Below are 12,866 nucleotides of genomic sequence, written 5' to 3' on the forward strand. Positions count from 1 at the left end.
TTTTTCAGCGCCAATCGCAAGATGCGCCCTGAAAGATGGCCGCCTCTGTGCCGCTATCACTTGCACAGCAGTGCAGCTCTTGGGGTGTGCAGCAAAACGAGCTCGTAAAGTTCACGTGTTACAATGCGCCCCCTGGCACGTCGTACTGATTTGCTTGTCGACGTTTTTCTCAATTTGGTGACACGCGTAGCTTCACTGTTCCTTAACCTGTTCATTCAAAAGTAGCGAGTTACGACCGCCAGGTAATTGTTTACTTCAGTTTTTTCAGTGGGACTGCGCTGGCCGACCGGCTTGGCGACCGACGATAGGACCGGCACTCTACACCTAAAGTCGGCCTCCGAAGAAACGATGTTCTGTGCAGGGGTGCGATTTCGACACCCGCACGGCTGACCTTTTCCTGCATCGCTGTCCGCGCTGAAAGCTCGATACGCCCACCAAGTAGAATGACGGGCTATTTGAAGATACAGCTCTAATGGCAGGCCACCAAAACAAATTTCGCGTCTTCGAGAACAAAATGACGTCACTTCTGTTTTTAACGGATTCACATGACATTTTTTTCCCGCCGGAAGCGTTCCCTCGCCACACACACTAAGCCCCACGAACCACCGATGAACCACTATGTTTTGGACGTATGGGCTCCTGTGGAAGCTTCGTTACCAGGTTCATTTACCTTGTAAAATGCGCGAAAACGACGACACACAGATATACCGACGCACACAAAGCACCGTTTGTCGTGCGGTAGAAAAAACGAAGGCCAAGCAGACCAGTGCATGAATGATAGGCTGTGACAACACCAAGACAAGGTTATAAACAGTAGAGAACGTCACATGGCTGTCGGGATTGTAAGTGCACACGAAAACTTGGCGCATGCTCTGTTGTTACACGAATTCCAGATCGGTAAGTGGGTGAGGTTGATAATTCAGGCAAGGAGAATGATCGAAGCAGGTAAGCGGCATCGCGCGCGTGTGGCGTCCACCTCACCGAAACACTTGCGGTGTCTGGGTGCGGCTGCGCACTAACGCGCTGTGAAAGCAACTCGCGTAAAAAATACTGTTTTTCTCTGAATACATGTGTCGCAAGAGGGCAGTTTGTGTGCCTTCTGTGCATCGTCATTTTCGCATCTTTTAGCTAAAGATGCGAAACCAGCGTGGCCAAATTCCCATCCTACATTTATTGAACGTTCCGTGTCCGTTTAGAATAATTGAAGATCTCCTGAATATATACACTATCATGATTTCAGTGAGCCAATACTTCTCTTGTCCTCGGAATTGTTCTTTCTGACTGATGCATCGGGGTACGCAAAAAAACTTCAAATTTCACCATCTTACCAACACACAATCTATAGTCATTTTACGGCGGCAAGCATTAATGGGCTAGGAATCGGGTTGTACCCATCTTTTATTTATTTTATTTAATTTTGGAATACTGCAGAGTCGCTTGAATCCAAGTAGGAGGGGCATAAAGAAAAATGTACATTAGAAAAACACATCAACAACGGCAACAATAACCAAATACAGGAAGCCAAGGCATGAAGCGCTGCTATTGAAACAATACAAGAACACAAGTACAGCGTCACCCAAGCATTTTCTTCAAGTTTGTAATAAACACTCCCACACTGGGACTATGGACAATCTGTTTCGGCAATTTGTTCCGAGCGCTTATGGTCCTCCGGAAAAAATTATTATTTAAATGTATCGTTTAGAGCGCTGGATTCCTGGATCATTTTCCCATTATGAAAACGCGACCTTGTGCGCAGATTGTGGTGGGTAATGAAATTTTGATCGTTATTTTGCATTAATTTGTTGTGTATTAAGTACAAGTATTTTAATGTACATTCGGCACGTCTCCCATTAGTTGTAGCGAGACCAAGATAATCATTTCTGTTACACTATCAGTGCTTTTATATTTGTTGCTAAAGAATCTAGCCGTGAATCTTAGAACTTTTTTGAACCTGACAACGTTTTTACGTCTATAAAGGGTGCCGTCAGCACGATGCATACTCTAGAAATGGCCGGACCGAACACTTTGTGTGCTGCTAGTTTCACTTTCATAGGGGCTTTTGAAAGCTTCCGTCGAATGAACCAGATAGATTTAGAAGCTTTGGTGCAGATTGTATTAATATGAAGATCCCAACTGAGATTGTGTATAAAACAAACTCCGAGATATTTAATAGCCGGCGATTCCTTAAGTACAGTGCCATCAGCAGAATAAGATTGTTGCAAAACGGTTTCGTTAAGAACATGTTCCATTTAGTGCACCAACCTGAAACCTCAGCGAGGGCATTTTGAAGGGTAATTTGGCCAGCTACATATTTATCCAAGGTGTAGAAAACGCAGTCATCTGGGAAAAACATTATCTTAACATCGCTGTGTATGACAATCACAGTATCATTAACATAAATGAGGAATAAAATTACCTTGGGGCACTCTTGATGTTGCCAGTAAGGGTCTCCGAGCAGCACTTGTAAATTTGGACATACTGATACCTGTTTTGTAGATAAGCCCTAATGAATTAGATAACTATTTATTCCAATGGCGTAGAGTTTCTGTTCTAATTTATTATGGAGCACATTGTCGAAAGCTTTTGCATAGTCTCAGATAATAGCATCGATCTGTATTTTGTTACCTAATCGAGAATAAAAAATCATGGCACAGACTAAGCAGCTGCGTCACATTCGACAAACCACGCCGAAACCCATGCTGGGCCTTTGATAATAGTCTGTTTTCTTCGAGAAACGCGGTCAAGTTTCGGCAGATTATATGTTCCAATATTTTGCGACTTGTTGAGGTCAAGGAGCTGGGGCTGTAATTAGATACACACAAGTAATCAGTTGACTTGAATATGGGAAAGATATGAGCGCTCCTCCAGTTTGACGGAAGGAAACTATGCGCTATAACCGCGTTATAAATGACACAAAATTAAATGCAAGAGTTTTTTACGTGCCAAAACGATGACCTGGTTATGGGGAAGTTCGGAAATTTGGACCGACTGGAGTTTTTTAACGTGCACCTAAGCATAAGTGCACAGGTGTTTTCGCCTCCATCGAAATGCGGCCGCCGCGGGCGGGATTCGATCCCGCCACCTCGTGCCCGACGTATCCACTATGCAACCGCAGCGTGTTTAAACGAGCAACAAGCAACGCGAAATCCACTCTGCGTAACGTCGCTGTAGGAATGTCATGGGAGCCGTCTGCTTTTCAGCATCAAGGTCAAGAAGCAAGTTAACAATGCCTTCCTGTCGCACAACGACATCCTGCATAGGAGAAGCAAATCCTTCAGGTTCTGTAACAAGATTATTTTTCCAGGCGTATGCGGATTGCAAGTAATCTGTTAAATTCATCAGCTACTGGTTTTGCTTCTGAGACTGGTGAGCCGTCAATGCATGATGAAAAAGCACTGAATTTGCTGTTGCCTAAATACCTCCGAAATTTCTCTGGTGCTTCCTTGATGAAATTGCCTAAGATAATAGCGAAGAAAGTGTCCTTAGATCATTTAGCCTCGGTTTCCACCTATGCGCTTTGTTTGTTGATAGTAGAGTCCCGAGGCCGACCTGAGCGTCTCATTCGCCAAAGCTTTCTTTCCATGTGGATTATCTGTCTCGTAACCAAGGGGTTCTGTTCCTTTTCGTCCATCTTGTCAGGAGCAAACATGCCAATAGAATGAAGACAAATTTCTTTGAATTTACACCACAAAGCATTCCCGTTTTCAACATTATTAAAAGCATCAAAAGTCATTTCGAAGTAGTCTAGGCTGCTCTCACCATCTCCCTGTTGAAATCTCTCACAACAATCACGGGCTTGCTTTTGCCAGAACACTTTTGAAAGGAAAAGGTGACAAATACCAACATGTGATAAGAGTGCCCTTTCATGACATCATCGAAGTCACATCCGATAGTGTAACCTATAAGCAATACATCAAGAATATGTCCAGCAGTAGCAGTGATTCTGGTAGAGGCAGTAACGATCTGACCACAGGAAAATGCAATATTAATAAGAATCTCTGAGTGCTTACAACGTTCCTGCTCACCGTGTGCATGGCTGCCCAACTGATATTAGGTAAATTAATATCCCCCGCTAAGGCAAACTTTACGTTCTCACCTGGAGACGCTGTGCATAATCGTATAGTTGCTCTAGGGATCCAAGATAACAATGGAATTACCGTAAAAACCAATTTTGCAGAATATACTTTCGTGGTTAGGAATAGCTGGCAAAATTGTCACGTTTACGCTTTCCTTAATGACATTCGCGATTCCGCCCCGTTGGAATTGTCTATCACATTTGAGTATTTTTTACGACGGAGGAATGATTTCGTTATCAAGCACACCAGTGTGCAACCAGGTCTCCGTCAGCAACGCAACGTGTGGGTCGAGGACATAAAGCAGCGCTTCAAATTCAGAAGGGTTGACATCCGGGCCAGTTGGTACATAGTTGAAGGAAAAAACCAGTCACAGAAGACAAAGGACAAGAAAAGATGTTCACACCACAACGACTAGGAGTCGTTGTAGTGTGAACATTCGAAGGCGCAGCCTGACTTCCATTATATTGTGCTATACCACCAACTGAATCTGCACCAAGCTCCGCAAGCCTCCATTTTTCGTTCTTGTCCTCATCCGACACGTACGTCACTTGATTGAAAACAAGCTTACCGTGCTTGGGATACACCTTATCTTCCGGCGTACGCCTGTCTTTAACGATTGACCATAGCTGCTTTCTTATTTTCTGAATTCTGAGTCAATAGTCCTCCGATAGCGATCGAGTAGTCGGTGTTCTTTAGTTTCCTTGCATTTCTCAGAAGCAGCATTTTTTTCATTGAAATCAAAGAAGCGAATTATCACTGCGTGCGTTTTGTTTGTTCCCTTTCTGCCCAAACGGCGTATGCGCTCAAGATTGCTTAATTTAATACCCAATTTCTTTTTAAATATTTCTCTCGAAACAGCACCCGTGAGCGAATGAACCGTTTCAGTTTTACATTCATCGATTCCATAAACAATCAAATTATTGCGTTGATTTCTATTTTCATGGTCATCCATTTTTAGGAGAAATTCAGTCTGGTCATTCAACTTTGAAACAAGACGCTCACCCTGTTCTACCCTTTGTAGAGTCTGTGAGAATGACAACAGTCTCTGCTCAATTCAAGCCAGTTTTCTGTTAGTTTCGGAAACATGACAGTCTAAGTTTTCCCGCATCGACTTACGGCCATTTGAGGACACCTTTTGATTGTCTAGAATAGCAGGCAGTTGCTAAGTAACCGGAGGTCCAGAGTTCATTTCCATATCCCCACTTTCGGAAGAACAATAAAGCACAACGAATCAAAACAACTCACGGCATATTCCCAAAACACCCTAGGGCAAGGGACCACAACTTGACACAAGGAATCGCTGTTAAGGTCTTGACACTAGGCTAACCTGCGAAAAAAAGACGAGCCAGGTCAGCCGCGTCCAGCTCCCTTGGTTGCTCCCTTGCCCCGGTGTAGCGTGGCTTTCGACCACTTCACAACACGTGCGCTCCTCTCACAATAGTCGGCTTCGAACAAAAGTCCCCAGTCGGCGTTACATGGGCGAACTGCACAATCGCATTGCATTGTCAGTTAAATGTTGCGATGCCGGCTTACTCGTCTAGCTTACAGAAAGGCGGTTTCAACGGCTCACATTATAGAATGAGAAGTCCTATTCTGATTGAATATAAAGCTATAAGGTATCGTTAAATGTACAAATTCTGCCATTCGTGCGCTTTGCAAGCGCCAACATGCAACAATACGTGACGAACAGAATTTTCCAATTCTGTGGCCTTTTGAGATTTACGATTAAAAGCACCAACAAAACGAAAAGTGCTGAAGATTATTGTACGATTCCGTGGTCTCTGGTGTTTAGAATGCCACCCATTATATAAAGTGACTCGATGCGTGCCCACTCCCTAACCCGCTGATGAGTCAACAATAATAAATGTACTATCACGAAATGCAAAATTTCTGTTTTTTATAATTTTATTCTGACATGGTGAGCTCTAGCAAATAAATAAAATGTGCTAATATTGCGGTTTGAGAGTGCTAATAAGCAGAGCGTACAGAAAATTATCCACCTGTACAATGGCGCCCAAGAATTACGATACCGCGATCCAGAAAGACTCGACGCTCACGTTCGTATGCGTATGAATAGCTGGGACATGCTGTATGTTGCGGTGTGGAGATGTACCTCCTTCGAGGAGATCTTACTTACTCAAGTATTTGATTCCCCCACGGACTACATATTAATCTATGTCGCCAATAACCTGCAACGCAGTTTGGTGGCTGAATTTTCCCGCTTGCAAGTGGCACAGAATACCTCACAGCATTCACGGCCCTGAGCACAGTGGCATTAGAGTGAAGACCAGTCATATGTGTTGCTTGTGTAAGCATTCATTCCGGCGTACGACTGGTATTCCTTTTTTATTTGTATAATATAAAATTTTACATGCCATTATCTGTCCGAAAGCTTGTAGTACATGCCTTATGCTACAGTGTAATCCGGTATGGGGTATCTACATATGGTCATGGCGCTCAGCATTTGGTAAACCGGGTCAACTCCGTCCTTCGTGGCATTCTGAAGCATGTTGCTTATGATGTCTCCCCCAAATCTGATGTGTTCAAAGCTTTGTCTTTACCTGATTTTAATTCTTTGCTGCTAGAAACTGTTATCTTAAAGCATTTTTGGATAAGTCAGTATAAAATTCCTTATGTGCCTGTTCGTTCCCTGAGACCAAAAAATCCTTACGTTACACGCCGCTGTAAGACGAGATATGGTCGAAGACTCCGTAGCTATTATGTCCCAGCAATGTTTAATTTACTTCCTCAAAGCATACAAGATGTGAAAACGAAATATGGTCTTAGAAAGGCTTTTAGACGCATCAATGCGTGATGAGAAGCCTGTCGTGTGTGTGTGTGTGTTTTTCTCGCTGTTGTCTAATAACATGTTACTGATGGCTCTGTCGCCGTCTGCCAGGCACTGCCGTTCAAGCCCACTGCGGCTTTGGCAGGCCCGTTTCTTCTACTGTATATTCTCATGTCATCAATAAAGTATTGTTATTATTATTATTACTATTGGGGGTATTTGCTGCAGGTCACTAACGTAAAGAATCAACAAAGGGGCATGGAATTAGCGCATGCAGCTCTGTGTGATGCAAGTACCGCAGAATTTAGTTAGCCCATTTATTGTCCCTTATTCAATGGTCAGGCGGAGAGATGCATCACGTTGGCACAGCTTAACGCATCCATTGACGCACTCGTGCTTGCGCAGTCTGTTTGCCTTGCTAGATTTTCAGCATTCGCGAACTCACCACGCGTATATGGAATGTAGTAGAGCGTTTTCATTTCTTTCAGGGGGAATGCTGATGTGACAGTTCCTACTACGATCTTGGAGCACTACCTGTCTTCAATTTCACCATTTCACTTGTTGCATAATGTAATCAATTTGATGTGAATTTGTGAAATTTTGTGACTCAGAAGGGTGTATGGCTATGATCACCCCAACTTCTGACCACAGCTGTGAATGTTGGCCAGGAAAATTCGTTGATTTGTGTTTTAACTGAGTCAAACACTCTCCGCAGGCGTCACAGTGAATGCTCTTCACCCTGGCGATGTGAAGACGAACATCGCCACCAACTCACCCGGAGGTCTCTTCTTCGGCTTCCTTTTGGCTCTTGCAGGAAAGGTGAGTTGGCTGGCCTGGGCGGTATTTCCCTACTTCTTGCTTAAGGTACCTGAAGATGTCTTTATTTGGCGAGGGTAATAAAGCACCAAAAAATTCATGTCATACTGCGTTTTATTTTTCTATTCTACCTGTCTAGCTCGGTGCCTAAAGTTGCTTTCCAAATGTTTATAAGTCAGCAGCAAACGGCACCAAAGCACACGAAGAACAAATAAGAAGAGGGAGACGGTCGAAAGGCGCACATACAACTCAAGGTTCATTTTTTGATCGCGCAGAATAAATGCCGGTTGACAAGTAATAAACCTAACCTACACATCGGCACAAATAGGCCTACAAAGATAAGCGAGCCTACGGCGTGTTCATGCCAATCCCAGACAGAAAGCACGATCCTTCTCTGATAGCCAAACATATGGCAGGTTGACACAAGATTCCCTCCACTTAACTGCTTCCGTAATTTATCCTTAGAAAGGCGATCAGCAGATCTGTATAGATTGCTCGTCACTTTCAACAAATGTACGCATCCATCCGTCTCTACAGAGATCACTTAGATGTCGAGATATTACTTTTGTTGTATTTTGCCTAGGGTCTTTCAATCTGTCGTTCAGACGTCTGCCCGTCTGGCCTACAAAGGTGCACCGTTTTATAAGAACGTTACCTACACCACGTTTTCTTCACAGCCCATGCACCAACCTGGCGCGATGGTGCTCGCTGCACTGAGAATCGTTTCTTTTTATTGCGATAGCAATGATATGGGCACTCCAGGCCCATTTGTGCCGTCGCCGTGAGGTTCTGTATAAAGACCAAGGCCGATAGAATCGTCGCCGCGCGCCCTGTGCTATGTGTGCGAGTGAAATCGTGCGAGGGTCAGCCAGCGAACGGGCTCAATCTCGCGTAGTCGTGGAAGGCGGGGGCCGGAAGTGCCCTCCTGTCGCGCGCGCGAGGCGAGATTGGGGGGGGGGGCACGAACGACACCCCTTCGGCTGGCGGCGAGCTCGACTGCGACGGCCAAGTTTCACCGCGACTTCTCGGTCAACCCGTTCGGAAGCGTGTGTAACGTGTGTGAACGACTTACTGGCCTGACCTTAATGAAACACTGTGTGCATAGTTCTTGCAAAGCCAAGCCAAAGAGACTTTTCGCTCGGGATAACTAGGTTTAGAAGAGCTAAATCTAAGCCAGTTTTTTACACTTCTGTGCTACAGCACGATGAAGCGTACACGCAGGCTTTCTGAATTGCGTGATTTTTTTTTTTCACTGCAAGATATAATAGCCATGCTTCAGCAAGGCAAAGAGCTTGCTGTTTGCAATCTCCAAAAATTAGTTTTCGTTCGGTGAACAGCTGATTTCTTCAGAGCGTTGCCAAACACGAGTTGCTGTGCTGTGCTTCAGAGTCAGTAGTGTGCCTTGTGATCGTCTCGGTTTCCTTGCTTGTTCTTCGTGTTCTCTAGCGCAGTTTGCTGTCGTGATGAAACAATTAGTCTAAGAACACATTTTTGTCAGGCAACAAAAGTTACATTTGTGTTAAATATATCTTAAGAAACTGTCTAAATTGCGTATTTTCTGCCAAATAAAACGACGAAGTGTAGTCGATGACTCTTGGAAAACTTCTACAACTTAAGATCAAGAAAAATACTATTTAGAAAGCAAGAACGTCTAAATGAATACAGCAATTCTTAACGTAAGATACTAATGATATTGTTAAAGTATATGTCATGTGTTAATACTTGTGAAAAATACCGGAAAATTGTAGAAGTTTAGAGGCTCGAGCAACAGCGCCGCGTCCCGGTGTGCAGCTTTCAACCGTTCCCGTTGTCGGAGAAAGGCACCGATCGGGAGCAAAAGTCATGGCAGAATTTTAGAAGCTGAATTTTTGAGACTCTAAGACACTTCCATCGGCTAGCGCCCCCTCTTCTCTGCTGTCCCGTATCAAAGTATAATTACAGTGCATCTACGAAAAGTTCCAGCAGAAGCCATCTCATGATGACCAGCAGAAGCAGAAGCCATTTCAAGCGGGTTGCGCATTCGCTGAGTTGCTGGCGGCCGCGGCATCCACCGCTGCGTGAGCGATCTCATCTGCGCTCCCAAAGAAGGGGGGGGGGGGGGAGGCGTGACGTGGGGTGGGCTACGCTCGTCGGCGCCGTCTGCTGCTGAGGTCAGTCCGCGGTACCAGCGCGTGTGACGGCGATCACTCCTGCTGCAAGGGGCGATGGCGAGCGGCTACGAGTTAGGCTGCATGTAGCGCTCCCTTGGGTGCTGTCGCCGCTGTCGCTGGTTGCACGATTTACCCGCATCGAAGGGCCGCTCTCGTCGTTGGTCGAGTGAAAGCGTGAGAAGAAAAGGGTAGCGCCGCACAAGACGGGCTAAGCGGCGACGATGGCTACGATATGGTGCCAGAGTAGCACGCGTCATCTGTATGGAAGGAAGCGCGCTACTCACTGCCTGATATAAACCGTGTACCTATATAATCATAATAGAAAATATTGACACGCGTAACGAAAACACGTAGAGAGCTGCGCTCAAATGTCGCACTAGGCAGTATCGTGATCGTCTGTGAATTTCTTTCTCCACCCACTTTGACAGCTCTAATCTTATGGTTTGCATTGCCATTCTATACAACACCAATGTTACTTAAACTGGCCTATACGAGCTCGATTTACCACTTTGCTCTTATTGATAAGGATGCTTGGGCTTGCATTCACGTCACCCAAGCGTAATTCGCTTCGCTTTAGTCGCTTGCTCTGTGGCACCAGTCAGCTGTGCCTTTTCCAGTAGACGCGGCTGTTTGTATTGGTATTTCATCTGGTCGTGTGGTCGTATTATTAGGCACATTTTCTTGTGTGTGTGTGTTTTTTTTTTCAGTAGAAGCTTTCTAAGCTAAATTTTGGTCTCTCAGTCTTCTCTGCGGCTGGATCTGCTTCAGTCTGGACAACTCTCTTTCTTGTCGAGATTATTCCTTAGAACATCTCTGATTTACCGCATTGCGCCATCTCCTTCGAAGACGTTACACTCTCCGTGCCTTATATCCGTATGCGAATTTTCACTTGTAGCTCCAAGTGCTCTTACAAGGTTCCAGAATATTTTTGCTGCACTTTTTTTTTCGCTAATGTCATTCATCCAACTGGCTTGTAGAATTATTGTTTGTTGCCCTTATTCGCTAGCCACCGTTTTCTTTTCCCGGTACTTGTTCCATCTGCGCAGTACATCTTCTTCATGCAATCCCAACTTTTTTGGCTTCTCGATGATTCCTTGACGCCTGCTTACGCTATTCCGCTATTCCATAGCTTTTATGGTATTTCGGTAATTGCACTTAGTAGGTGTACCACGATGATGGTGACGATTTGTTTGCATCCCCTTTGAAACTAGGCGGGGAAAAATAGTCACCCAGCCTGCTTGAGTCACTCAGCTATGCCGTGCATCATTCTCATTGTATCCCTGCAGACGCAGCCGCAAAGTCCCCGCTCTCGCAAAGTCTACGCGGGGACGCCCTACATTCGTGCACGACCTCCAACGTGCACGGAGCGCGGATGCGTGCTCCCAGTGCGGGCAATTCCCGCGCTGCTCGCGGGAACTCGTGGCGCAACGCGAAAGCGTCTGGCATCTGTTCTTGAAGAACCCGGCTTCGATTCCACTCACCGCCTGAGAAGACAATCTTTTTTTTTTCATACAAGTCTAGCGTAAAGGTGCCGGGTAGACCCAATGTGGCTGAAGCAGCGGAAGTAGGCTAAGGATTCTACTCGTATTCCGTCGGTTTGTCGGTTGGCCTGTCTGTTTTCGGCTAACGCTGTTCACGCCAACTTAGGTCCCTGGGTAGTTTATTCCCTAATGGGTAGAGACCATCGGACGCTGCTGCGCTTAGCTAGCCGATTTCGAAACCAAATGTCGGTCCCACTTGAGCCACTGTGCATTTGACCCAGGGCATGTGTGACACTTATTGGCACATATATATATATATATAAGGAAAGGAGTGACAGCCAATGAAGCCAGAGCAAGCATAGTGAAGTTAACTGCAATGCCTATCTAAAATTATGGTGGAAATAATAAGGTGAAGGGAAATCAAAGTGAACGAAAGGATAACTGACAAATACGTGCCCCAGTCGCAATGTTCGCTGTAACTGCCTTTGGTGCGCGTCCTTTAGTGCGCCGCATGTCGGGCCTTTGAACTTGATCACCGAGGGGACACGAGTCGTGACGCCGCGAGTGGAACGTAGTCGCAGTGAGGAGAGAACAGCTTTGGCGAAGAGCTTCTCGCCATGCGCAGACTGCCGAGGAAGGAGCCCAGACGTCCGTCTACTTGGCCGTCGAGCCCAAGATGGCCAAGGAGACCGGTCGCTACTACTCGGACTGCCAGCGAGCGTGGATAAGCAGGCAGGCGGCCGACAGGAGGCGGTGCGAGCGCTTCTTCTGGGATTCAGCGCGCCTGGTGCGTCTCGAGGAAGCAGAGGTCAAGGCTCTCGTTGAAAAATAATAAAAGCCGTAATCCTAGCAGTTCACGAGCCATTTTCATGTCTAGCCGATACAATGCGCAACTCCTATGCTTCGCAACACGAAACGACACAAAATTTCACACAGAGCCCGTAAGAGAGCTTTGTTATTCATCTCGCAGCTTCTATTTTGCTGTTATTGTGCTCCAAAACAAGGAGTTATGAATCGTCACATTGCTTATCTAATCAGCCACTGCTACTGCATTGCTTGCGGTATGTAGGCAGCTTATTTTCGTGCACGAACAGAGGATATAACCGTATGTTGTATCGGCATTATTCATTCCACGCGCAGGCGTGCGACGGCCACTGTGTATGACTACCGAGTGAGTGCGTTATGGAATGAGAAAAACAATTTTATTGTTGTTTTGTTAGCAGCTGACTGGTGTCGTAGCGGGAGCGCGATTAACCGTAGAGGTGTGCAATAAAAAACAAGGGGGACTACACTCATTCTCATCCGAAAGAAAAAAAATCGGCAAATGGTTCGATGACAGTGACACCACTACAGCGGTATACGATGACAGCGACGACTATTAAGTGAATGTCCACACGTCCCATGATCGTGGACGGCAACAATTCTTTTCCGGCCACTTCTTAAAACAAGAAAACGCGATACACAGTGACCTGATGTTAACACATCTGCAGCTAATTCGTTATATAATACGGCGGTGTGAAACACACATAACAGGTACCGCTGTACAGAACGAAAA

General features: G+C 45.6%; 1 protein-coding gene across 2 annotated transcripts in view; it reads left to right on the forward strand.

Moving 5' to 3' along the window:
* The window catches only part of LOC142571306 (retinol dehydrogenase 12-like), a 71,645-nt gene extending 59,482 nt beyond the window's left edge, over positions 1 to 12,163 (forward strand). For both annotated transcript variants that reach the window (XM_075679561.1, XM_075679560.1), the window contains 2 exons: positions 7,580 to 7,683; positions 11,937 to 12,163. In XM_075679561.1, coding sequence (XP_075535676.1) covers positions 7,580 to 7,683; positions 11,937 to 12,143 — 311 coding nt within the window. In that variant the 3' untranslated portion in view covers positions 12,144 to 12,163. The remainder of the gene's footprint in view (positions 1 to 7,579; positions 7,684 to 11,936) is intronic.
* Positions 12,164 to 12,866: the final 703 nt, after the last annotated feature.

Source organism: Dermacentor variabilis, chromosome 2 (assembly GCF_050947875.1).
Source record: "Dermacentor variabilis isolate Ectoservices chromosome 2, ASM5094787v1, whole genome shotgun sequence".
Taxonomy (NCBI): Eukaryota; Metazoa; Arthropoda; class Arachnida; order Ixodida; family Ixodidae; genus Dermacentor; species Dermacentor variabilis.